This window comes from Bactrocera neohumeralis, chromosome 6, assembly GCF_024586455.1.
Source record: "Bactrocera neohumeralis isolate Rockhampton chromosome 6, APGP_CSIRO_Bneo_wtdbg2-racon-allhic-juicebox.fasta_v2, whole genome shotgun sequence".
NCBI classification, from domain to species: Eukaryota; Metazoa; Arthropoda; class Insecta; order Diptera; family Tephritidae; genus Bactrocera; species Bactrocera neohumeralis.
Window position 1 is genome coordinate 16599709 of NC_065923.1, and position 25259 is coordinate 16624967.

Sequence of the window (25259 nt, forward strand, 5' to 3'; positions counted from 1 at the left end):
AATTGAGATATCATGATGAAACTTGGTACACGTATTTCTTCGCTGCATAAGAAGGTTAAGTTCGAAGATGGGCAAAATCGTCCCACTGCCAGGCCCACAAAACGGCGAAAACCGAAAACCTATAAAGTGTCATAACTAAGCCATAAATAAAGATATTAAAGTGAAATTTGGCACAAAGGATCGCATTAGGGAGGGGCATATTTGGACGCAATTTTGGCCTCGCCCACTTATGGACCAAAAACCATATCTCAGGAACTACTAGACCGATTTCAATGAAATTCGGTATATAATATTTTCTTAACACTCTGATGACATGTACGAAATATGGGTGAAATCGGTTCACAACTACGCCTTCTTCCAATATAACGCTATTTTGCACTCCATCTGATGCCTTTTCTGTATAATACGAGTATATATACATTAGGAACCAAAGATGATAGCGGAATAAAACTTTACAAAAATACGGTATTTGAAAAATATGTAAATGACGTATAATGAAATCTCGATTATCACTTTATCATGCGAGAGTATAAAATGTTCGGTGGAACTCGAACTTAGCCCTTCCTTACTTGTTATGTTTAAGTTATAATTTTCGAACTTCTGCTGTACAATATAATATCTCGAAAACGTTTATTTCTATATTTACTTTTCTCAGTGTACATACAGAGGGCTACACATTCATTTATTTCTATCGATTAATGAAAACCGTATGGTAGAAGCCATTTCTTTTCTGAATTAACATAATAAATATGATCTAATTTTTTTTTCGAAATAAATTGTGTAGAGATTAGCTTTTGGAAATTTGTATGTACAGTGTCGGACAAAACTCATTGGACTAACTCGAGTCTCACACATGTTCCGTCATAACTTTTTACATAGATGCATTAGAAGAATAATTTTTTTTGCAAAAGATAGACCACATATTCTATATTAAGAAACAATGCAATAATATGTTTTTACTTTTATGTAAGATTTATAAATTATAACAGAAGGGAAAGAAGTAAAAAATTCGTGCGACATAACTCATTGGACTTTAGCTAAATATGAAAATAAATTAGTTTTAAATTAATATTTTACTGAATAGCCATTATTTTTTTTTGATTGCAACCCATCTTTTATGCATAAATGAAATTTAATTACTAATATGTGAATCATTTATTCCATTCTCGGCTCGCTTTAATACATCAAGTAGCTTGTTTTTATAACCGTGGACCTGTTCCTCTTTAATTTGCCTGTTGACAATTTCCCATAAGTTTTTAATCGGATTCATGTCACGAAACTGGTCGGACCATCTTATAACATAAACTTATTATTCCAAAAATCAATCCTTCACAACTTTGAGGATGTGCCTGGGGTCATTGACATGTTGAAACTGCCAATCAGGCAGCATTTTTTGGATAACGTGAGGAAACATTTGGGTTGGCAGTATATTTTTATATTGGAACCCATCCATGTTCCCTTCTATTCTGTAAATTGGTCCTACACCCTGACCAGAAAAGCATTCCCACACTATTATATTACCCTACCATGCTTTACTGCACCCTGCGAATATCGACACTCTAAACGCTTCATGTTGGTCTTCGTATACCTGTCATTCCATCTAAGTTCTGTAAATTAAATTTGGACTCATCTGAAAACAATATCGGCTTCCATTGCTCTTCAGACCAATTTATATGCAGTTTCGCAAATTCCAAAGGTGCTAACCGATTTTTTTGGAAATATAAGATTTTTTTACTGCACGGAAGCTAAAAAGACCAACATCAACGGCGCGCCGTTGTATTGTACGCGTACTCTCTCTTAGTTGTGAGCTATCTACAACATTGTTTGTTGATATCTGGGGATATTTTATAAACTCGCGCACTATTCGCAAGTCATACTTTACCGAATTGACTCTGGGACGTCCTCCAATATTAAGTTTTTTAACGGTTCCTTCAGCTTTGTTCTTGCGTAAAATAGCAAAAACAGTTGTTTTCCCCAGAGAATAATTTTTTTAAAGCTTCTTTTCCACACATTTTTTGTGAATTTGCTTACAATTAATAATTTAAGTTCAGTTGAATGTGTTTTGTCTATATTTTTATCAAAAATAATTTTTTAGTAGCATTATTCGGGACAACTTTAAATATTTCACAACACACTCGTTATCATTAAAATAAACAATTCGAATAAGTGTGATCTACGATTTATAATAATTATAATTATTGTAAGTACCTGCAAAATTCTTTTCCCGCCACATAACGGTAAATTAATTCAATGGAAGTGGTTATTTCGATATCCAAAGTGTTAGCCAATGAGTTATGTCGCACGATTTTTTTTACTTTTTTCCCAAATTTATAAATTTTACACAAAAGTTAAAAAATATTATTGCATTGCATTATGTGATCTATCTTTTGCAAAAAAAAAAATTCTTCTAATGCATCTATTCTCCAATGAGTTTTGTCCGACAGAGATGAGATAATGTATATATTATGACAAAAATCTCTAGAAATTGTAAATAAAACTTTGAAAATTTTCAAGCACCATATTTTTATTCACTTTTTTAATTTTTTCGTTGAAAAGGTCGTCAGAACGAGGCATGTCAATAATCTCTCGACCGCCTTTGAAAGCTTTGTACCACTCGTAGGCTTGTGTTTTTGATTAAACTAAATCCACATAAGCCTAGGATCAAGTGGAGAACGACCTGGCTTCGCTTGGCGCCACGTAGCGAAAAGAAGAAACGACTTTCACGCTGTTGTTAACTCGGCTATAATCCCGTAAGCGGTGTCTACGCCAATAAAGAAGAAAGAGAATTTAGGGCAGTCCTACCAACTTAAAAAAATACAATATATTTTTGAAATATCATTTACCCGGGGAATTTAAGTACAATATCCGGGTACTTTTTAGTCACAATATATATTAATATATGTACATAGTTATACATTATACATAAGTATATAAGCGCATACGAATATGTTGATATAATAAATGTTCATCTGCTTTTCTCTCGTTCGCAATAATGACGTCAGCTGAAGAATGAACATATTTTTTTTGTTATATTTTCGCGGAAGAAAGATGGGATCATTTATATCTTTGATGAGTTAAGCTGCTTGAAATGTGATTTTTTCAAAAACAATAAAAATTAAAAATTAGTACATTGTACGAGTGTTTTGTTAAAAAATATTGAATCAAAATATGCACGAAAATATAGTCGCTTTAAAATTTAAGTAATGTAATTTATAGCGAACAAGAATTGTAAACAGCGTTCAATGAACTTTTTAATTGCTGGATCGCATGAAAGATTAAAATAAAATTGAAATTTTGCGACAAAAATGCCCAATAAAATTTTTTTAATATTTTTTCACAGTCAGGTCAAGGTATAAAAGTCAGTATTTGATAAATAAATGTTGACATTTAACACTTTGACAGTTGCTGACATTTATTCTGACAGTTAGTCGATACCTAAGGTGCTAAGCCAATGAAAAAATTTGTTTTTTTTTTGTAATTTTTCCACATTTTTGAATTAGAAAATAACAAAATATATAGCCTAACGCTTATTAGGTGGTATTCTAAAAATATGCATATTAGAGTAGGTCCCTTCCAACGTGGAAATGATTCTATCGATCTCAAATGAATCCCTTAGTATGATAGTTTACATAAATTTGGCTTTAACTAAGATTTGTGAGGTAACCTTGTGATATGCCTAATAAGTCCAAGGGTTGGGCTTCTCAAAGCAACTTTTCTTGCGCGATTAGAATCACACCATCTGATCAAAATTGACCCGGACTAACAAAAACTACATTTTCCTGTATCTTAATACATATCTTTATTACTATTATTAACCAAGCCAACTCATAATCCGATTTTCCATATATTTGTTGCAAGCCTCGGCTGTGTTGGCCTTCACAGCTTTTAGGGAATTTTGGTATTTCAGATTTCGGCTCATTTTTGAAGCTCCCTTGTTAGAAAGTTTCGACGTTATATTCAAAAATCCTCGTCACCAGTAATGATAGGTTTGATAAATGTAGGCGACGTCGTTTTTGCAAAAGATTCAGGTCTTTGACACTTTGACACGCTTCATACCCAAAACGCTAGCCAAATTGTGTTGACTCGATCCATAAGAGGTGTTGAGATCCTTTGTTATCTCTCTATTGTCAACACGAGAATTTTCAAGCATTGTTTCTTTAACTTGTTTGATGTTATCGTCATTAACAGAGGCTTATGGACGCCTCGTATAAGACAATTATAAAATATTCGGTTATACCCGAACTTCTTATACATGAAATTGCACGACTAGAAGCATTTATCAATAGTAAATATGAAAAATAAAATTGATATAGTTAATAAAAACAAGTAAGGAAGGGCTAAGTTCGGGTGTCACCGAACATTTTATACTCTCGCATGATAAAGTGATAATCGAGATTTCATTATACGTCATTTACTAATTTTTCAAATACCGTATTTTTGTAAAAAACTTATTCCGCTATCATCATTGGTTCCTAATGTGCTATATATGTATGTATTATACAGAGAAGGCATCAGATGGAATTCAAAATAGCGTTATATTGGAAGAAGGCGTGGTTGTCAACCGATTTCACCTATATTTCGTACATGTCATCAGGGTGTTAAGAAAGTATTATATACCGAATTTCATTGATGTCTAGATATCAAGGCCAAATTTTCAATTTTTAAAAAAGCCTGGTTGCTGTTTCTGACGGTTTTTGTTAGTCGGTTAACGCACTTTTAGTGATTTTCAACATAACCTTTGAATGGGAGGTGGGCGTGGTTATAATCCGATTTCTTCCATTTTTGAACTGTATATGGGAATGCCTGAAGAAAACGACTCTGTAGAGTTTGGTTGACATAGCTATAGTAGTTTCTGAGATATGTACAAAAAACTTAGTAGGGGGCGGGGCCACGCCCACTTTTCCAAGAAAATTACGTCAAAATATGCCCCTCCCTAATTCCCTTGTGCCAAATTTCACTTTAATATCTTTGTTTATGGCTTAGTTATGACACTTTATAGGTTTTCGGTTTCCGCCATTTTGTGGGCGTGGCAGTTGGCCGATTTTGCCCATCTTCGAACTTAACCTTCTTATGGAGCCAAGGAATACGTGTACCAAGTTTCATCATTATATCTCAATTTTTACTCAAGTTACAGCTTGCACGGACGGACAGACGGACGGACAGACGAACGGACAGACGGATGGACGGACAGACAGATATCCGGATTTCGACTCTACTCGTCACCCTGATCACTTTGGTATATACTTATATCTGACTCTTTTAGTTATAGGACTTACAAACAACCGTTATGTGAACAAAACTATAAACTCTCCTTATTGTTGCGAAAGTATAAAAATTGCTTAATTTGCACACAATAACTCATAAATACAACATATGTCCATTCTGCTAACATCTAACAGCAACAAGCAGCTTTTCTTCGGAATAGGCTGATTACAGACTTCAAATATAAATCATTGCTTTGTCGCGACTACCAAAGTACTATATAGTAGTACTAAAAAAGATATATGTACATACATATAAACATGAAAAACATGTGTTAACATCTGTGATCGCCTATGAATGAATTCGCCACACACTCGGCAATGCCTTATTCCTCTACATACCTTTGTCGATCTTTATTATACTCTTGCAACCAGTTGCCACAGAGTGTTATAGTTTTGTTTACTAATATATTCTCCGCAGTCTTCGACTATGCGCTGCACGCTTAAAGTCTTTGAGACAAGCTTGCTTGTTGCCGATCAGTTGCTTCACCCGGTTTTGCCACAATCGACTACTCGAGACATTTGTGGCATGCCACATGACGGTTGCTGCCGCTTTTTGCACTGCTGTTTGGCTGGCGGCGCGTATGGCAAAAATGGTAATTGACACACAGCCGTTTCCATCCTTCATTCGTCATACTCTTCTAACTCATTAGGAATGTTGCACGTACGGCGTGGCTAAATTATTATTTAAAGGCTTTTATAAATATGTATATATGTATGCGTGTATGTAGTGTATTTTATATTCACTTTCCATTACTTGCACCCCACCTTTATAATACTTGCCTTAACCCATTGACGATCTTCGACGAGCTGACGATTTAATTGCTCCCCTTCGGTACAGCAGACGATCGCTTGTTCGTCTTCAGGTCACTTGCGCACAGTTACTATACAAGCATGTGTACATTACACACACATCTATACAACAACATTTTTGTGTATATAAACAACTATAATAACAAGCAATTTTATAGCGCCAAAACAATGGTTTCGCTTTCGTTTAAACGCCGGCGGCAAAAATATTTTTTATTTCGGCTTTGTATTAATAGTTTTCAATCTTTTGTAGCGGCATAGCCATTACGCCATATATACTACAGGTAGTAAGTATAGATCTTATCATGCAGATGTCTGCATAGTTGCGTGGATATACATACATACATATAATCAAAAGTTTTGAATATCAGTAATTGTTTCTGATATAAAAAAGGCACAAAAATATCGCGAATATTAATTGAAAAATGTTTTCAACACGCTGTTCAGGGAAGTGATTTTTTGTTGCCCACACGAAACCTCAATTTATCATGTGATCAAATTTGACCCGGACTGACAAAAAAGTTACAGATTTATGTATTTTTATACAAAGCTTTATTATCGTTTTCAAAAGAGGCTCCGAAGACAATACAAAAATGTCAACGTTTAGTCCACTTTTCCACACAGTTGTTATAAGCCTAGACTGGGATGGCCTTCAGTTCCTTCAACAAATTTCGGTTTTTTTTTTCGAATCCGGCTCATGTTTGGAGCGTCATTCGCTTGATGTTGGACAGTTTCGATATGATGTTCAAAAATAAAGTCTCGGAACTAAAAATGATGCGTTCGATGCATTTAGGGTCCTCATTTATGTTGTCAAACATATCTTTTGCGACCTCTACTCGACGTCGTTTTTTTTAATGAGTTTTGGTAGTAGTCTAGCATTGACAACTTTCATACCCAAAACATTAACCAAAATATGTTGAGTCGGTCCATAATAGATTTTGAGATCCTCTGCTATCTCTCTGATCGCAACACGACAATTTTTAAACACTTTTTTTTTCATTTTTACAACATCATCGTCATTAATAGAGGTGGATGGACGACTAGTAGGAAGCAAGTTTTCCTCAACTTCACGATCATCACCCAATGCTTTCTGCCATTTAATAACTGTTGTGTTCCTGGGCCAATCCGGGTCAAATTTGATCATATCGTTAAATATTTACTATAGTTCCAATCTTGATAAGGTTAGATCCTCGAAAAAAGTAGTCCTTGGGAGGACAAAATATGGGCCAATTTCGTTATCGTAGAACTCATTGTCGTGGAAATTCAGATGAACTTGCACCGAACGCTTTGTACCATGATGACTAGTAGAAATCAGGACTTCGGCGACTTCACGATCTTCACCGAAAGATTTGTACCAGTCAAATACTTGAGTCTCTGGGCCAGTCCGGCTCAAATTTGATCATTTCGTAAAATATTTACCATAGTTCCAATCGTAATAAGGTTAGATCGTCGAAAAACTGTACTTCGGAAGACAAAATGTGGTATCGTAGGAGGCGTTGTCGTGGGAATTGACCAGAAAAAGAAATCATAAAGGTTATTGAGTGGCGTAACTGGCAAAGAAAACGCGTTCTCTCGAGTAGAAGAGTTCAGAAGAGCCCTGAACGAAGAAACAGCTACATTACTTGAAGAATTCAAAACCATATCAGATTGTACCTACGCTTTTTGAGTAAATTGGACGAAAACTCTGCTCTAAGTACACAAAAACGGCAGTTTCTAAACCCATAAAACCTACAAATCTCTGGAGTATTTGTATCCGTTTTCCTCGTATGTTCTTGGGTTAATTTCTATAGTTATATTAATTTCATTTCTGAATTGTGTTTTTGGATTATTTTTTTTGCGCGCTGGATCGAGTATTATGAGGCTTGAACCCTTGCTATTCGTATTTTCCGAACGTAAATTTTCTGATTGCTTCTCTGTAGACTTCAGTGGTTTGACAACTTTTCAAAATCTGCAGTTCTATGGACCACATACTGCTGACTTCTAGATAATATCTACAGAGTTTTCAGAGTGTAATTTTTTTTCTTTACGTCGAAAAAATTTATTTATTTTTTTACATCAATGCCTTCCAGGCTTAAACGCTTAACTTTGCAAGGAGTGATGTCTTCTATGAAAAATATGGATATTTTTATTGCATTGCTGTTGGAATAAATATCATGATCACAGGCTGGATGTGATTTGGTGGAATCTCGCAACAAATATCAATTTAGAAATTAATTATGGATCATAATTTCGGGATCGACAATTTTGTAAAACTCTGATTCGTTGGAACCTTACCATATTATCAGTTATACTAGATAGGATCCATATAATATCGGAACGAATATCTCTCAAATACAATTATCAACCTCTGAAACTGCGGCATTTGATTACTCTCCCACTTTGCAGACGTCTCTAACTATCAAAATGCATTATTACCTCTTCACTGTCAGAGTAAGTGAGTACATGTTGGGCAACATGGCGTTAACTATTTTGACATCTCGCCTCGGTCGCGCTCGTAGCCGCCAGTGTGTGCTTAGCAATTCCGAAGCAAATTGGCAACACTACCAATCCAGCCTGCAATGCGTAGCCAATGCGTTTGCCTTAAGCTAACAGACAGCGCGATCCGCCTCTCCGACGGCAGGTTTGACAGCCACTTTTGCCACAGTTTCCGCCTCTTTAGCCAAGCCAGACGCATAAAATTGCGCAAAAGCGCGCTGCCCAGATCGGTGAAGCCAGTTTTCGTGAGATGAGATTGGAATTAAAAAAATTCAAAATAAAAGAAAATTTATGAAAAAAGTGAACTGAATGAAGACCGAAAAGCGGGCTTTGATAGGCAGTCAGTTTGTCGCAACAATGTGGCGTATAAATGTAAAGTTATATACTTATATATATATATATGTGTGTGAGTGTGTGGCCTGCTGGCCAAGTTTCACTCTCGATCGGAACGCCTTGAATGCGTGCAAAGAAAAGTAAACGAAATGAAATGCCTTTTGTGGCATTTTGTTGGTGGGAGGGTGCGAAGAATCGCTTTGCTTGTTATGTTGTTGTTGTTATACCCTCAACAGGGTACTTTACATTTGCTACGAAGTTTGTAACACTCAGAAGTAAACGTCGGAGACCCCATAAAGTGCATATATAAATGATGAGAGTGACGAGCTGAGTCAATTTGGCTTGGTCAGTCTGTTTATACGTGATCTATTCTGTTAGTTTTTGAAATATCGATATGAAAGTTTACACACGTCATTTTCTTACCGAGAATCTGCTCTTTTGTCGAAACCATCGATATCGGACCACTATAGCATATAGCTGCCATACGAACTGATCGTTGAAAATTAAATACTTGTATGGAAAACTTTTTTATTTTACAAGATATCTTCACGAAATTTGGCATGGATTATTTTCCCAGGCCACGCTGCTATTTCCGTAGAAATTGTTCAGATCGGACCACTATAGCATATAGCTATCATACAAACTGGCCGATCAAACTCAAGTCTTTGTATGAAAAACTTCCTTATTTGACGAGCTATCTTCACGAAATTTGGCACGCATTATTGCCTCATGAAACACTGCAATTTTTGAACAAATTGCTTAGATCGGACTACTATAGCATATAGCTACCATACAAACTGGCCGATGAAAATCAGGATAAAGATCTTTTTACACCATTTTCTGCTATAAAAATTCACCTGTATAGGGTATTGTAGCTACGATGCAGACGAATTTAACGTTTCGTTTTATTGTTTTTGTTGTTTTGACTGCCTGCAGAAATCAAGGTATGTCTGTATCGAGGTTTCTGGTAGAAATTCATAAGTGAATTTCATATAGTGAATTTTTGTTGTTGTTATATTTTTATTGTTGTTGTTATTATTATTTTTATTGTTGTTGTTATTATTATTTTTATCGTTGTTGTTATTATTATGTTTTTGTTGTTGTTGCAAGTAAACATGTTGCCAAACTAGTTACTTAAGCAACCAAGCGTCGTGTGTGTGCAATGCAGGAAATTCGCCGAAGGCGGCAATGCCAACCATGATCAGCCTCACTTGTTTGTTGCTTCTTGCTGTTGTTGCAAGCAAAAATGTATGCGAAGTACACGTGTACACCTTTATTAGTACATACATTTGGATTTGCGCTCGTGTTTGTTTTTTTTTTTGCCTCTCATTCATGTTCATGATTTTGCGAATTTCATTTTAAAGCGATGATTGGCAATTTGTAAGTGAAATGTTGGCGATAAGACAATCGCGATTAACCGCAGTTGCGATCATGCGGCGGACCACACTTAACTGCCATAAGCATCATGTAGGCACAGCAAGAAATGAGAAAAAAAACTCGGGAAAAACTTGGAAAAGGAGGAAAAAAGTGGCTTGCCGCAACGAATTGTTGTACGTGTTGCGGAAATTTCTCATTTCACTGTGTGCTGAGCCACCCGGCTATCTAAGCCATACGCACAACAACAACAAGATAGCTTACAACAATAGCTACAACACTTTATGCCAGCAAAGACAGCATAATTTCTAGTTTTTCTTACTCTTTTTTTATTTTACATTTATCTCTTATTACTCTTTTCTTGGCTTTTTCAATCATTCATAAGATCTTTAGGCCTACGAAAGCTTACTTGCACACACACCTATGTATATAGCGTAAATGTGTCATTTGTGGTAGGTTAGTTTGTGGCATGCCGCATGCGTACAGTAATGCCGTCAGCATGCGGTGAATGGCAAGACAGGATGTGTTGCCTATACCTCGGCAACTTTTTGTGTGAAAGTATTCACTTTGGAAGTGCTTAGTATTGTGTGCATGCTGCTTGCGAAACACACTGCTGTTTGGTGGCGCGCTTTCTGGTGGCTTTGTGCATACAATACTTTGCGATTAATAGCAGGGAGGGTTTTTGAATTCTTTTTTATATACATCGTTGTAGTAGATATGTTCCTATTGTTGTTTTAAATTATTTGGTAATATTCAGAGCTTATTTTATTCTCCACTCAGCTTTAAACTTACGACTCTTCAATGGTTACGATATACATATGTATATATATATGGGTAAATATCATACAAAAAATATTATAATAAAAAAAATACGTGATCGCAAGTCAGTTGCCAAATTTTACCTTCAAATATACTTATAAACAAATAAAAAATACCTTCGTATCAAAAAAATCAAATATTTGCAGTATTTGTTGCGCAACAATGTTTATTGCTACCTCGCAACATGTTGCGCCGCTTATCAAACAAGTGGTTGTGTTATTTTTCCAGTTTTTGTTTACATTGCGGTTCGTTGGTAGCCGCCGAACATGTTGCCGGTTGTGTTTTGTTTGAAATCTATGAAAATAATGAAGTACACTCAAAGAAATTTGTAGACTTACATAATTGAGATAAGAAAATATTTTTTTTAAGATTCTCATATTTTTAACATGAGCTTGTGAGGTGTGAGTTGTAGTTCCATTTCAAATATGAAGACCCCAAATAATTATGCTTATAAGTAGAGTAAAGCTAGTAGCTTCCATAAAAAAATGGAATAAAAAAAATACGCTACTTCGGACAACCTGGTTTTGACCGGCAACTGATCCTGAAAGCATTATTCATCAGTTGACCCTGAGTGACAAAAAACAAACACAATCAGGTATTTTAATATTTATTATCGTCTTCAAAATAAGTTTCCTTTGATACAGTATAGCCAAAGTAGCACCTGATGGCAAGAGATATTCTGCGATTGATTTCAAGGCCGACGTTGTTGTTGTTGTTAATACTGGTTCCATGATAGACGACATTATCAACGAGCAAGTAGATGCCAAAGCATAATTATATTTTCCTTAAATTTATTATGAGCCTTCACTGGGATGGCCCTTAGTGCTTTCACACAGTGACTTTTAATGGCTTTAATGGGCTCGTGTCGCGTTCCCTTAAGGGGGTATTCTGGTCTAGAAGCATGAGTTTCAGGTAATTTTTAAAGTGTCGTAAAAAAAGGCAATTAATATTTTTACTCTAAATTTTTTTTATTAGTTATTTGTTAATTTTAGAAGAGTACAAAAAAAAATTAAAAACTAAAAAAAGTAAAAAATTTCAAAAATTATGAGCTGACTTCGGACTTCCACTTCGGAGGTCTCTAAAAATTTCCACGTTACCGTACCCATGATTTCAACCCTTCTAGTTATCTGAAACCAAAAAAAGATTATTAATCTAGAATAATGTCGCAATGGCCGGAACTACGGAAAAGTGGGAAAATTTTTTTTTTCACAAAATGGCGACTGCCTGAAAAAACATAGTTTTTTTGGATCACTTTTTCGGACTGTTTCGAACTTTTTAAAAATAATAAAAATAAAAATTTGGGGATGGGGCTAGTTCCAACCATAGACAAGCCTATAAAGAAGACTCTATAAAAATTTCAAGTAAATCGGTCCAGTAGAACCTGAGAAATTGTGGGTATCGTTCCGAAAAAGTAAGTTTTGAGAAAAACGCGTTTAAAGTTTCGCGTAAAGTCTTTTGTTCGATTAGTTCCGGCCGAACCAGTTTGGATGCCGGGTCAGAAAAGTGCCTATATCTCCGAAAATAATTTGAATTTTGAAAAATCCTCTTGTACACATATTCTTGAATAGTTAAACTTTGAAAATATAAAAAAAATCGATTTTTTTAAATTTCTAGACCTGAATACCCCCTTAAACGTATTTTTCACTTCCGAAAACAGAAAATACTCACAGGGAGCCAAATCTGGTAAGAACGATAGAGATGACACTCGTTTCGTGTTTGGTAAAAAAAAATCAGACACAATCATGCTAGAGTGTGACGGTGCATTATCTTGGTAAAAAATTTAAAAATTTTCTGCCTACAAATGTTTACGACGAATTGGTTCATGTAGAGGCCTCAAAATGGCCAAGTAATATTTTTTTATTGGCTTTTTGACACTGGAACGATTTTATAGAGAACCATACCAAGGTAGTAAAAAAATCTTGAGTAGCTCGTAGTTTTTCCGGTTTCGCCTTTATTGGACAGTTTCGTTGTCATCTTCATAATCTCACGTCTTGTAACCGATAATGGTGCGTTTGATGAATGTAGCGTTCTCAGCTACGCTATCAATCAGAATGTGTTAAGTGGATCCATAGAGATGATATGCTCTACGATCTCGCGAAGATTTTCAAGCAATGTTTGTTTTAACTTTTGGATGTTATCGTCATTAACAGAGGTGAAGGGCCGACTCGCAAGACGCTAGTTTTATGTTAATGACTTCACGACCTACATTTACTGAAATTGACGTTAAATTACAAAAACTTCTCATAAGTCGTTTGGGAAGAATTCGATACCTAAGTTTTTTTATTTTCGAATGTTATTCATATATATTTTCCATATATTAATCCTAGAATTGTAATTCAATATCTAACCTTGCTATAATGTATCGATTAATGTTCTGCATAATTGATAGAAAACCTTTTTTAAAACTGGAATTAGCTGGTTCTTTTAGAAATTGACTCGAGACTTCAATAAAAATACCTTGGAACTTTTAAGTCTTTCGTTAAGAAAACTTTGTCGAAAGGAAAGGCTATAAGGTCATAGCTCCATATAAATTTTAGGATCACAATTATATATAGACTAATGCGGTATTACTATCTCACAAGTTTGCTTAGAAACTTTGCTAAAATTTGCATTTCTCATGGCGACAATGTTTTCATCTGGTACTGAGTGCTTTCTGCAATTTTTTTATGTCGAGAAAGTATGAAAATAATAAAAAAAAATATTCATCGTTTCGGTTGGTGTGCCCATGAAGCAGTCCGAATCAATTTTGATCAGATGCTAACAATACAATACTAAATAAAATAATCGAGAAAAGTGATGACGAACATACAATTTTTATTCTAAAAAAATTGAAAAAATTCATGCAACTTTGTAAGTAAAATTATAATTAATAAATCTGTCTGCCTATACACAAACATACATATAATATCGATATAATATCGAAAGCGTGCCGGCTACATCTGCTCTTAACTAATTCAAGTTCAAACAAACACTATAAATTATGTTGCGATGAATATTGACTTTGAATATAGCGAAGAAAAACAGAATAAACATAAAATTTTTTCATCTGGATATTGTCATATTCGTCGGAAATTAAACAACAGCGAAGGGCAAAAAAAAAAATCACAAAAATATTATAGCGCAGCAACGCAGCTTATCGCGGATCAACAAGCAATTAACGCTAATGGACATACAATTAAATGCCTTAGTCAACAAATGATGCATGAAAAAATGTTCTGTGGAAAATATCAGCCAACTCCTGAGCAAACAGAACAGTGCATATACTTAAGTATGTATGCAATACTCTCGTGGCTATACAACACAAAAAAGAAAAGCAAATAGTAAAAAAAAATTATCTAAATATCAAGGTATGTTTTATCAAAGGATCACTTAGGCTTCCAAACATTCCTCAAAACTTCAAAATTTAAAACGATAATCACAACACTTCGAAACACTTTTTAACGCGTTCGAACCTGACCGAACATGTTTGAGTGCAAACCGTTGCAACACGACCGACTCGAAAGAAAAATACTCAATTGCTAATGGGGGCTGGTTGCCGCGCCGCTGCTTGTTGGCGCGACTGACTTGAGTTGGAAATTTATTCCACAGTAAACCGCGGTAAGGAAAGGTTGGTCGAATGAAAGTAGACGCAAGAAAATTAATAAAAAATCATTTTAAAATTCCAAAATAAATACTAAAAAGCTGATAAAATGTTGAAAAAGTTAAGAAAGCGAAAAAACAAATACAAAGCATTAAAGTGTAAAGAAGTTGGTGATAAAGTTAGTGATGGCAACAGATCAAGTAACTGGCTGAGAGACGTCGCGAAATAGTCAAAGAAAACGCGCTAAAAATGTGAAGAATTACTGAATATTTTAAGAAATGCAAAACAAACAAAAATATGTGAATGAAAGTCTTGCATAAATGCCTTTACAAGCCGACAATAGAGTGCATAGCAACCCTGTACGGGCTAACATATGAAAGAAAAAACAAAAACAATGCTTGTTTACCACTGTTTGATCGATAATAAATGTGTTTAAGGGAATTTCACCTGCGTTCATGCATAGTAATGAGCGTGGAAAATTGCTGGGAAAAAAGTTAAAAATCTGAAATATGTACAAAGTAACTGTTTAGTGTTGTGACAGCCATTTGTTGATGTAAAAACAAAAATTCGAGATAAAATAATTAACACTAGCGCTAGTTAAAAAATGCTAAAATAACTAATTTTTATAATTAAAAATAAAATATCATAATTAAGGAAATAAAAGCAAAAACTTAAACTAAAACAAGTTCAGTGGAAAAATATAATTTAAAAAATAAATTAAAACGAAATTATGCATAAAATATGTAAAAAATCGCATGAAAATCAAAACGCAGAAAAAATAAATTTTTTGTGCTTAAAAGAAATAACGAAAAAATTAAGCGAAAAGTTTAAATTAATTAAAAAAATTAAAAATTAATTAAGGTAATTAAAAATTTAATTTAATTAAAAAGAAAAAAATAAAAACTTAAAGGAAAAAATTTAAAATAAATAAAAAATTTAAAAATTAATAAAAAAAATTAAAAATTGATTTAAAATTGGTATAATAAAAAGAAATTAAAAACTAAATTTAATTTAAAAAATTTAAAAACAAATTAAGGAAATTAAAAACTAATTTTAATTAAGAAATTTAAAAATTAATGAAAAAGTTGTAAAATTAATTTTAATTAAAAAAATTAACAACTAATTAAAAAGTTAAAAATTGATTTTAATTAAGAAATTTAAAAATTAATTTTAATTTATTACATTAAAGTACACTTCAAGTGAAAAGCAACAATTTTTGCAGAAAACAACAAAAGTACAGGGCAAATACGTGCCTTATTGAGGTAGCCGACTAGCCTGATTCCACATCTGTTGTATGTTGCAATAAACGAATAGCGGTCAGCGACAGTGAAACGAACAGTATTTGTGCTAATGTTATGTCAAAACAAGTCAGCAAAACAACAACAACAAAGAAATAATGTGCGAATATAGAGGAACACACAACTGAGCTGCCAAATTTTGCTAAAAGCCCTCAGACCGGAAGCTATTAGATGAAAGCCAATTGGTCAGCAAGCAATTAGAACACAAGCAAAAATATAAAAAAAATTAAAATTAATAAAATAAAAATTCAAATTTGAAAAATAAAAATTCAAAAAGCGAAACACAAAAACGACATATTGAAAAAATTGAAGAAAAAATGTTTAAAATAATTAAAAAAATTTAAAAACATTTTTTAAATAACGAAATTAAAAAAAAATAAAATAAATTTCAAAAATTCGAAAAATTAAAAAAATAAAAACTAAAATAATTTAAAAATATTAAAATAATTAAAAAAAATTAAAAAAAAAAACTAAATAAAGTTAAATAATTAAAAACATTTAAAAACTTTTAATTGAAAAAATTAAAATAATTTGCAAAAAATTAAATAAATTTAAATAATTTAAACAAAATTTAATTATAATAAACATGCAATTTTAAAATAATTTAAAGTTTCTACTCGCAAAAATATCAAATTCGCCAAACAAACCACAACTCAATATTTTTTTTTAATTTTTGTTCCCTAACACTAACAACTGTTCGCTGCGACTTGCCGAAATTATACACGTCTGCATAATTTCGTTTAATGTCGCCAGTTGAATAACGAAATACGAGTTTAAAGCAAAAATTCTAATTGAAATTCGAAACACACACACACTCATACAAATAAAATTCAATTGAAGAAAAAAATTCGATTGGCACACAAAATCGCTTTCAAACGCTTAAATCGCTTGCTCCGCCAAGGCAAAGTGATAATTGAAGCAAAACAAAACCGTTTTATCTTTTTAATTTTTATTAATTTGCCGTTATAGTTTTCCAAATAGCAATAACGAATCGCATAAGCAACACTGCAGCGCGAGAAACTGTGCTTAAAATCAGTGCACACTTAAACCTAAAAGGCAAACAGGCCATGCCGCGCACAAAGCGCAACAAAAGTTAATAATTTTTTATGCAACAACGAAGAAAACGCCAAAGTTGCATGCAACACAAACGCGATAATTGCAATTGAATGCGCTGCAAAGCAAATAAACTGTGAAAATATAAGCAAAACAATTGCATTACAACGAAAACAACAACAACAATAACAAATTGCAACTGCAACAAGTGCCACAACAGTGTGGCATGCTTGCATTTCAGAGCGCAACAGGCAGTGCATAAAGCAAGTGTAATAATAATAACAACAACAACAACAACAATTGTGCATAAAAACACAGCAACATTGCCCTCAATAATTGACCATAAGTAAAACAGCAACAACAAAAGCAATATCAATACAAGCCAAAGGGATTTCAGTGCAAAGTGTTAACTTTGGTGATTGTTGTTAAAGTCAGCTAGCGCTGAAAAATACATATTTATTGTGCATAATATACTTTGTGTTTGAACGTATGTATGTGCATATTTCCGGCGACAAGTGTCACACAATTCGTGCTACAAACGTGCAACAAACGCGAATGCACATGCTGCAACATTAGCAACAGCGAAAAAATACTGAAAAAATAAATTCAAAAAATTAATAAATTATAACAAAAATAAACCAAATTACAAGAAAAATATACTGAATTACAAGCAAAAGTTAAAAAAAAAATCAAAAAAAAAAAATTTAAAAAAATCCAAAAAATAATAATTTAAACCAAAATTATTTAATTTCCAAAAAAGTCACGCAAAGCTGAACAGCGCAGCAGTGTAGTATTACAACAAAAACAACAAACAATTTCAACTAGCAAATTTTTGCTGAGAAAACATCATAATCATACAAAATGTATCTGATACAGGTGAGCTATGCACACACATACCTACATTCGTACACACCTATACACTCATACCAACTCATGCATTCCCCCTCAAAAAATTGTGGAAATAAAATTTTGTTTACCTTTGCATTTATATAAGCAAATTTAAGCAGCCACGCAATGTTTACACATTTTATTCCCACACACACACACACAAGCATCTGTAATTGCCCGCTGGCTTTCTTTCACACGTTCGCCGCGTTTTACGTGCCAAATCCGCCACTCGCCGTAAAATTGCGCGTTCGTGTTTTTCTTTCATTTATGCAAGTGAATTATTTGCTAAACAAATTTCCTATCGATTTGCATGTTTGTTTGTTTGCGTGTTCCGATATTAACTAATGCATAGCCGAGTGCGTTCGGCTGCATGGCTCAACGATTTTTGGCGCAGCGGGCCAGTGGTTATCGTTGCACATTCGTAAAATTTAAACATTTTTAATTCGTATTCATATAATGCTTGTAAAATATATGGATATTTAGCAGGACCGAGGCACTATTTTCCATAAGTTTAGAAGTTCTCTCTATACATATGCGATTTAGTTCTTCAGTTTTTGCGATATCGATCTGAAATTTTGCACATGTTCTTTTTACCCCAAGAAGATGTTTTTGCACATATTCTTTTATACCCTATACAAACTGAGAAATCAAGTTCTTGTATTGACAAGTCGGTGTCATAGTTTATATTTACAATCGGACCATTATAGCATATAGCTGCATATATAGTGATCGATCAAATACAAGCGTTTGTATGGAAAACTTTTTTTTTGACAAGATATCTTCTCGAAAGTTGGTATAGATTATATCCCAAGCCGGGGCTACAACCTCCGGAGGTATAGTTCAGATCGAACTACTATATCATATAGCTGTCATACAAAGTGATTGATGAAAATCAAGATAAATATTTTTTTATACCCTTTTATGTTATAAAAAATTCTGCTGTGAAGGATATTAGTGTTTAGAGAATCAAGCTAAGATATCTACAGGTTGCACTTCCTCTCTCTGAACATATTTTCAACTCAAAATCATACAAGGTGTGCTCCAAAGTAAACAGGACTTTTTGAATCTAGCGCTCCCTGCTGGCGCCTTCTATATGTCGACTAGAGCTATCTTTATCGATTGTCCAGTGAGAATTTCATGACATTTCATCGATTGGAAGTGAAGTTATTGCGTTTTAAGTGTCAGTATGTTTGTGTTATCGGTGCGAAAATGAGCTTCGAACAAAGAGCCATCATTAAATTTTGTTTTAGAATTGGCAAAATTTTTATCGAAACGTTTCAATTGATGAAACAAGTTTATGGCGATGATTGCCCATCCCGTAGCAGGGTGCACGAGTGGTTTCAACGTTTTCCAAGTGGACATAAATGACGATCAACATGTGGGCCAATCAAAATCCGTGATCAACGGAAATTCCATCGAAACTGTGCGTGAATTCAACAAAAATCAGCCAAAATCATCATTGAAATTCATGGAAATGGAATTGAACATCTCCAAAACATCGATTTATCGTATTTTGGCCAAATATTTGGGCTTACGAAAGGTGCGTGCACGATTTGTTCCGCACAAATTGACTGACGACCAAAAATTGCTGAGAATCCAACATTCGATCGACGCTTGTGACCGATTATTTGACCAAAAATCACATTTTAACCATTAACCACTCCCCGTTTTCACCTGATATGGCACCGTGCGACTTCTTCCTTTTCGCATTTGCCATGAAAGGAAAGCGTTATACAGACGTAGAAGTCATTCAAAAGGCTTGCACCAGCATACTGGCGGCCATACCGGCCAACGAGCTAAAACACTCGTTCAACATGCTTTTGGACCGTGCAAAAAGCTGTATTGAAGCAGAAGTAGACTATTTTGAATAAAATAAATTGATTTTGCCGAAAAACCATTTGTTCTGTTTTTTTTTAAGTCCTGTTTACTTTGGAACGCACCTTGTAGCAGTCAAAATGATTGATGAAAATCAAGATAAATATTTTTGTATACCCTTTTATGTTATAAAAAATTCAGCTGTGAAGGATATTAGTGTTTAGAGAATCAAACTAAGATATCTTTCCGGAAATACCATATATTGGCTTTGGATTGTATTAAAAATATATTACAGTTTGCACTTCCTCTCTCAGAACATAATTTCAACTCAAAATAAAACTTTCATTAAGTTGATAACCTTAGAAAAATATCTGTCGCTGAACCAGCGAAGTGAGCAACCTAAAATCAGTTATTTTTACCAGATCTACAAGGTGGTCCTTCCGCTCTAGTGCCGGTGTATAATTGATACATCGAAAATAAAATTTTAACTGTGTTTAGCGTTCTTTTGACATTCGCTTGAAGAGTAGAGATCCTATAATCTATAAATTTTATAATTCTATCAAAATCAAAAGACTCCTAGATATGTTTATTCCTAGATAGATTGCGTCTCCATCCAATAATATATAATATAATTTCGATAATAAATTCAAATTAATTGATGAATAAAAAATAGTAGAAATTTAGTGTAAACCATTTGTTTGTTCTCCAAAATTTCTGTTCTTAAAGTACGGTTTCTGAAAATTTGTATTACCGGTCATAACTCTTGGTACATAAAACAAGTTGAACCGGTGCAAACTTGAGCAGCACGGAAATATCTTTTACTAAAAATAAACAATATTTCTCTTAACAGCAATTAATTTTTACCTTAGTAACAATTTATATACATATGAGTATATGCATATGCAAATAACTATGAAACTGTTGTGCTACATTGAACAATTGCTTATTCGGCTGGAACATTAGTTGAAATACATTTGCGCATGCGCATTCAACGATTGCAGGGAAGTGAATTTTATTGTCAATATGTACACGATTACATGCATGTACAAGCTGCAATTGCATTATCTACATAATAATCACGCCGTATTTTATTGAAATGCATACGAGTATATCAATATTATTGCTGGCATTGAGATAATAACGGTTGGGTCGACTGAGTTTGAAGTGCAACTGCTTATTAACGGGCTTTAAGTAAGATAATATACAGTTGTGTTCATGAAAATAGTAGTGTAACAGCTTCTTAAATTTAAAGATCTCTGCTAATATAGTTAACAAGTACCCCGAAAGTAACGCTTTTGACGAAGAAATATGTGAGTGCAAGAATAAAGTTCGATGGGGGAATGTATCGTGGACCAATGAAAGCAAGATTGCTTACTTTTGCAGGAACAGGGTCCAGGAAGTGCATATGTCCATCCACTATCAAACATATAAGATCATATCAGGTACACCAACAAAGTTTTTTAACATGGTGGTCTAATCATTATGCTATGGGCTTGCTTTTCGTACTATGCTGTTGCTCCTAGATATTTGATATATAGCACCATACTTATTATAGATCATGAATCAAGCACGAAGGATGTTATGTTATCGTTTTCATCACGGAAATATTATGGACAGGACGTTTGAACAGGTTAACGACCCCAAATATACGATCAAACTAGCTAAGGTGTGGTTTTTATCAGAAAGGATAGATTTAATATCCTGGCCAGCGCAGGCACTGAAACTGCATTCAATTGAAAATATTTGGGGAAATGTTAAACGAGTTGTAGCAATAATAAATCCTGCAATGAATCAAGTATTTTGATGCAAATATGAAATGATAAACATTTCAAGTCCTTGGCGCCCTGGTTCGCTGGATACAGGTTTTTAAACACAGCCAACTTTATAAAATTATTCTGAACAACTCTTCACTTTTTCATTATTTTTAATTATCTATTTATTTTCATATTTTTTTCTTTAATTCATTTTGATCACTTGGTTTTAGAATGAAGCGAGAATGGGCATGAATAGGTTAAATTTGTTTATTACATTTAAAAACTTTTTTTTATTTTGTTTTAATTTTTTTTATATATTTTATATATAATATTTTATTTTTTCTTAATTTTTTAATTTTGTGTATATTTTTGTTTTTGTTTTTAATTTAAAAATTTGTTTTTGTGTTTTAACTTTTAAAATGTAAATACTTTTTTATTTTCTAATTTTTTTAAATTGTTTATAATAATTAAAACTTTTTATATTTATATTTTTGTAATGATTTTTTATTTTGTATTTTAAATTTTTAAATATTTTTTACATTATATATTTATTTTTTTCTTTTTTTAATATGTTTAATTTTAATTTTTTTTAATTTATTTTTTTTTTAATTTTTTTCTAAATATTTTTGTTTCTTACTTTCTAAAATTTAATTTTTTCAGTTTTAAAAATATAATAATTATTTTTTAATTTTAAATTTATTTATTTTTTATTAAAAACTTTTTTGTATTTTTAAAATTTTAAATTATTTTAAATTGCTTTTAATAAATTTTTTTTAACTTTTTTATCTTTATATTTTTTCTCTATTTTATATTTTTTCTCTATTTTATATTTTTTTTATTTTTAATCTTGTTAATATATTTTAATTTTTGTTTTTAATTTAAAAATTGTTTTTTATTTTTACTTAAATACCTTAATAAAAATTAATTTTCTTTAATTGATTTTAATATTAAAAAAATTTCATGTATTTTTTTTTTAATTTTCTTTAATTATTCTTTATTTTTTATTTTAAATTTTTATAATTTTTAATTTTTTTAAATTGCTTTTATAATTAAAAAATTGCATGCTGATTATTTTTGTATTTTAAATTTTTATATATTTTTTAAATTATATATATTTCTTTTGTTTTTTTTTTTTATTTTAAATGCTAAACATTTCTTTAAAATATTTGTGTTTCTTATTTTAAATTTTTAGTTTTAAAATATATTTTTTAATTTTTCTTTATAATAAGAAATTGTTTTAACATTTAATATATGTACATATATTATAAATAGTGGCATAAAAAATTCAAAATTTTTAATTTCATGAAATTTCTAAACTCAACATAAATTACAATAATCATAATATTGTGACATAAAATTATTAATGAGTACAAATTCTTGTCTCTGTATACACATCCAAACACATGTTCGTCAGTATGTTCGCGCTATGTACATATGTACATATGTGTGTCTATAAAAAAAGTGTATTTCGTCGCCCATTTCTTTACAGCGCTCCAACAGCGACAGTGACAAGTGTTGTGCTTCGTGTCAATGACATTTAAAAATAACACAAAATCCTCAACAACTAAAAGTAAATTTTTAAGTGAATTTTTTACAACACTTTAAATTTTACAAGATAAATTTTCCTGCATTTATCTGTCTTAAAAGTTTTTTGTTTTGTTTTTGCATTTCATATGCAATGTCGTAAAAAAATTCCACAAGAGACTTGAGTATGTACATAAATATTTAAAATTTCACTAGCGAAATGAGCACAATTTTGACGGCACTGGAGGAATGCGACCTTGAAATAAATTGTAAAGAAAGAAATGGTTGCAAAGAAAGGGTGTTAATTAGCATTAAAATAAAATAAAAAATGTATTACAGTGACGAGCAAAATATGTGGGTCAAAGAAATTGAATTATACATACATATATGTATATTCATGTGGAGGTGAACAGCGCGTTGATTTACAGAAAAGTAATGATAAAGTAGTTATTATGAATTTTTAAAAAGGGTGTTTTTTTCAGAATATAGAATTTGAATTTGAAATAATATACTGAAAATATATACATATGTATATTCTCCATTTCGATGTAATACCTTTTGTCATCTTTCGGTGCTGATTTGGGTTGGGTTGAATGTTCCACCATCCAAAAAGTTTGGTAGAGACCGAAAGAAGCAATAGTCCGTAGGTACTAAGTCTGGCGAATTTGGCGAGTCATAAAACTTGTATGAGGTTTCGCATTGTCTTGGTGCAACACTACATCTTTTCTATTGATCAATTCTGGTCTCTTCTGATTGAGTGTATGACTCAATTTGTCCAGCTGATCATAATGCACCTCAGAATTAATCGTGATATTGTCGAACAAAAGCTCAAAAGGTACTTTCCCTTTGGAAGGTTACCAAACAGACAACATAACTTTTATGATGACTAGCGGCATTCAAAGGTGTTTCGATCTGATTCCTCGCTTTCAGACCATGATCTCTTGTACTTTACATTCTGGTAAATAACCCACTTTTCGTCTACAGAAACAATACGCTTCGAAAATGATTTACAGATTTTTGACTGCTGTATGAGCTGTTCAAATATGTGACGATAAAGCGGTTAAGCAGGAAGTTGGCTGCGAAAAGAAGCACTAAGATCAGCTTTTATTTTATCAACAATATCTTCCAGTAAAGAATTTTTTTTTTTCAGTTTCATCCATGTGAAAAGCCGTAAGGCCTCTCTTCAACACTCAGAAATAAAACTTCAAAATAGCTTATATTGGAATTTGAACTTTTCAGCTCTGCTTTAATAATTTCTTGGTTGGTTTGTTACAATTATTTCTTCTACATATGCTTCAGCTGTTCATTTTCGATTTTTTCTACAATTATTTGTCTAACTCGATACTATATAAATTGTAATTATTTTTTTATCGGATTTTTGTGGATGACATTTTCGTAACACGAAGACGAACACAAGCAGCATTTTTTAATTTTAGACCTTGCTTTAGTTTCGAGCAACCCGTCCGATTTTTCTTTCCTTATTTTAGTAAAATAAGAGTCAAATTAAAAGTGACGTGGCTGTGTACTGCCGATAGCATAAACTAGACCAAGTAGAAGCACCGAGAGCTGTGTAATTTTAGCGGCAAAAAAGGTCTGCAAAATATAGAAAAGAATATTTAAGGTCAACCTTCCTGTTCAACTGCTATTTTGAGACCCACCTTTCTTATATAGAGCGGCAGCGTCTCCTTACCCCGTTTTGTATGCCATTCGAAACCGCGATACAGCCAAACTGTGGGCCAAGCTAGCGCAGCAGTCAGTAGGAAAGGCTTCGCAGACTCCATAGCCGCTTCAATATCTTGCCTGTGCATCAAGCGACGCACCTCCTCACCCATGTTGACTTCACGTGGCACTGTGTTGTTGGGAAGATGGGAAGATAATGTTTACTTACAATTTCTGTGCTTTTATTTTCAAGTTAACACACCATTCTCGCTGTAGGCCGGTTGGGCGGTCTTACTCTGGAAGAGATTTTTTAATAACGACATTTTGCTGGTAGCACGTTGCCTAAGAAATACTAGGTTTCGTAAAAAGTTGCGGTTCTACTCGAAGCACGGGATTTTATATAAATGTTTAGTTCTTTATGCTAGATTTTTCACACACAACTCGGCGTACTCAGCGCTCGCCCTCTCAATCTCAAATATGCAGTTACGCACGCGCAATTATTACAACCATAATTTGAAAATGCAATTTTACAGCTCTACAAAGGCTTGAAGAAAATACAAAAATTTGTTTTCGAATTTTGGAACCAAAAAATTTCAATATATATTTTTAAGATTTT

The 25259-nt window shown here is 32.8% G+C and overlaps 2 protein-coding genes across 4 annotated transcripts in view; one reads left to right on the forward strand and one right to left on the reverse strand.

Annotated features, from left to right (window-relative positions):
- The window catches only part of LOC126763630 (supervillin), a 473985-nt gene that overhangs the window by 34604 nt on the left and 414122 nt on the right, over positions 1 to 25259 (forward strand). The window contains exon 1 of one of the 3 annotated variants that reach the window (XM_050481321.1): positions 16553 to 17879. The exons of the other annotated variants lie outside the window; for them this stretch is intronic. Within the exon in view, the coding sequence (XP_050337278.1) occupies positions 17865 to 17879 (15 nt within the window). The 5' untranslated portion in view covers positions 16553 to 17864. Of the gene's footprint in view, positions 1 to 16552; positions 17880 to 25259 lie in introns of those variants that run through there. 3 annotated transcript variants of the gene reach the window in all.
- On the reverse strand, positions 24229 to 25258 carry LOC126763660 (uncharacterized). Its single transcript, XM_050481375.1, has 3 exons — positions 24906 to 25258; positions 24643 to 24833; positions 24229 to 24577 (listed from the first exon to the last, which is right to left on the reverse strand). Exons 1-3 carry the CDS (start codon positions 24964 to 24966, stop codon positions 24488 to 24490), a joined length of 342 nt encoding a protein of 113 aa, XP_050337332.1. The 5' UTR covers positions 24967 to 25258; the 3' UTR covers positions 24229 to 24487.

Coding starts and splice junctions, on each gene's coding strand:
- LOC126763660 (XM_050481375.1), bottom strand. CDS start 24,966: ATGTCGTTATTAAAAAATCTCTTCCAGAGTAAGACCGCCCAACCGGCC. Junction 24,834..24,905: donor ACCGGCCTACAGCGAGAATG/GTGTGTTAACTT, acceptor CCAACAACACAG/TGCCACGTGAAGTCAACATG. Junction 24,578..24,642: donor TGCCGCTCTATATAAGAAAG/GTGGGTCTCAAA, acceptor TATATTTTGCAG/ACCTTTTTTGCCGCTAAAAT.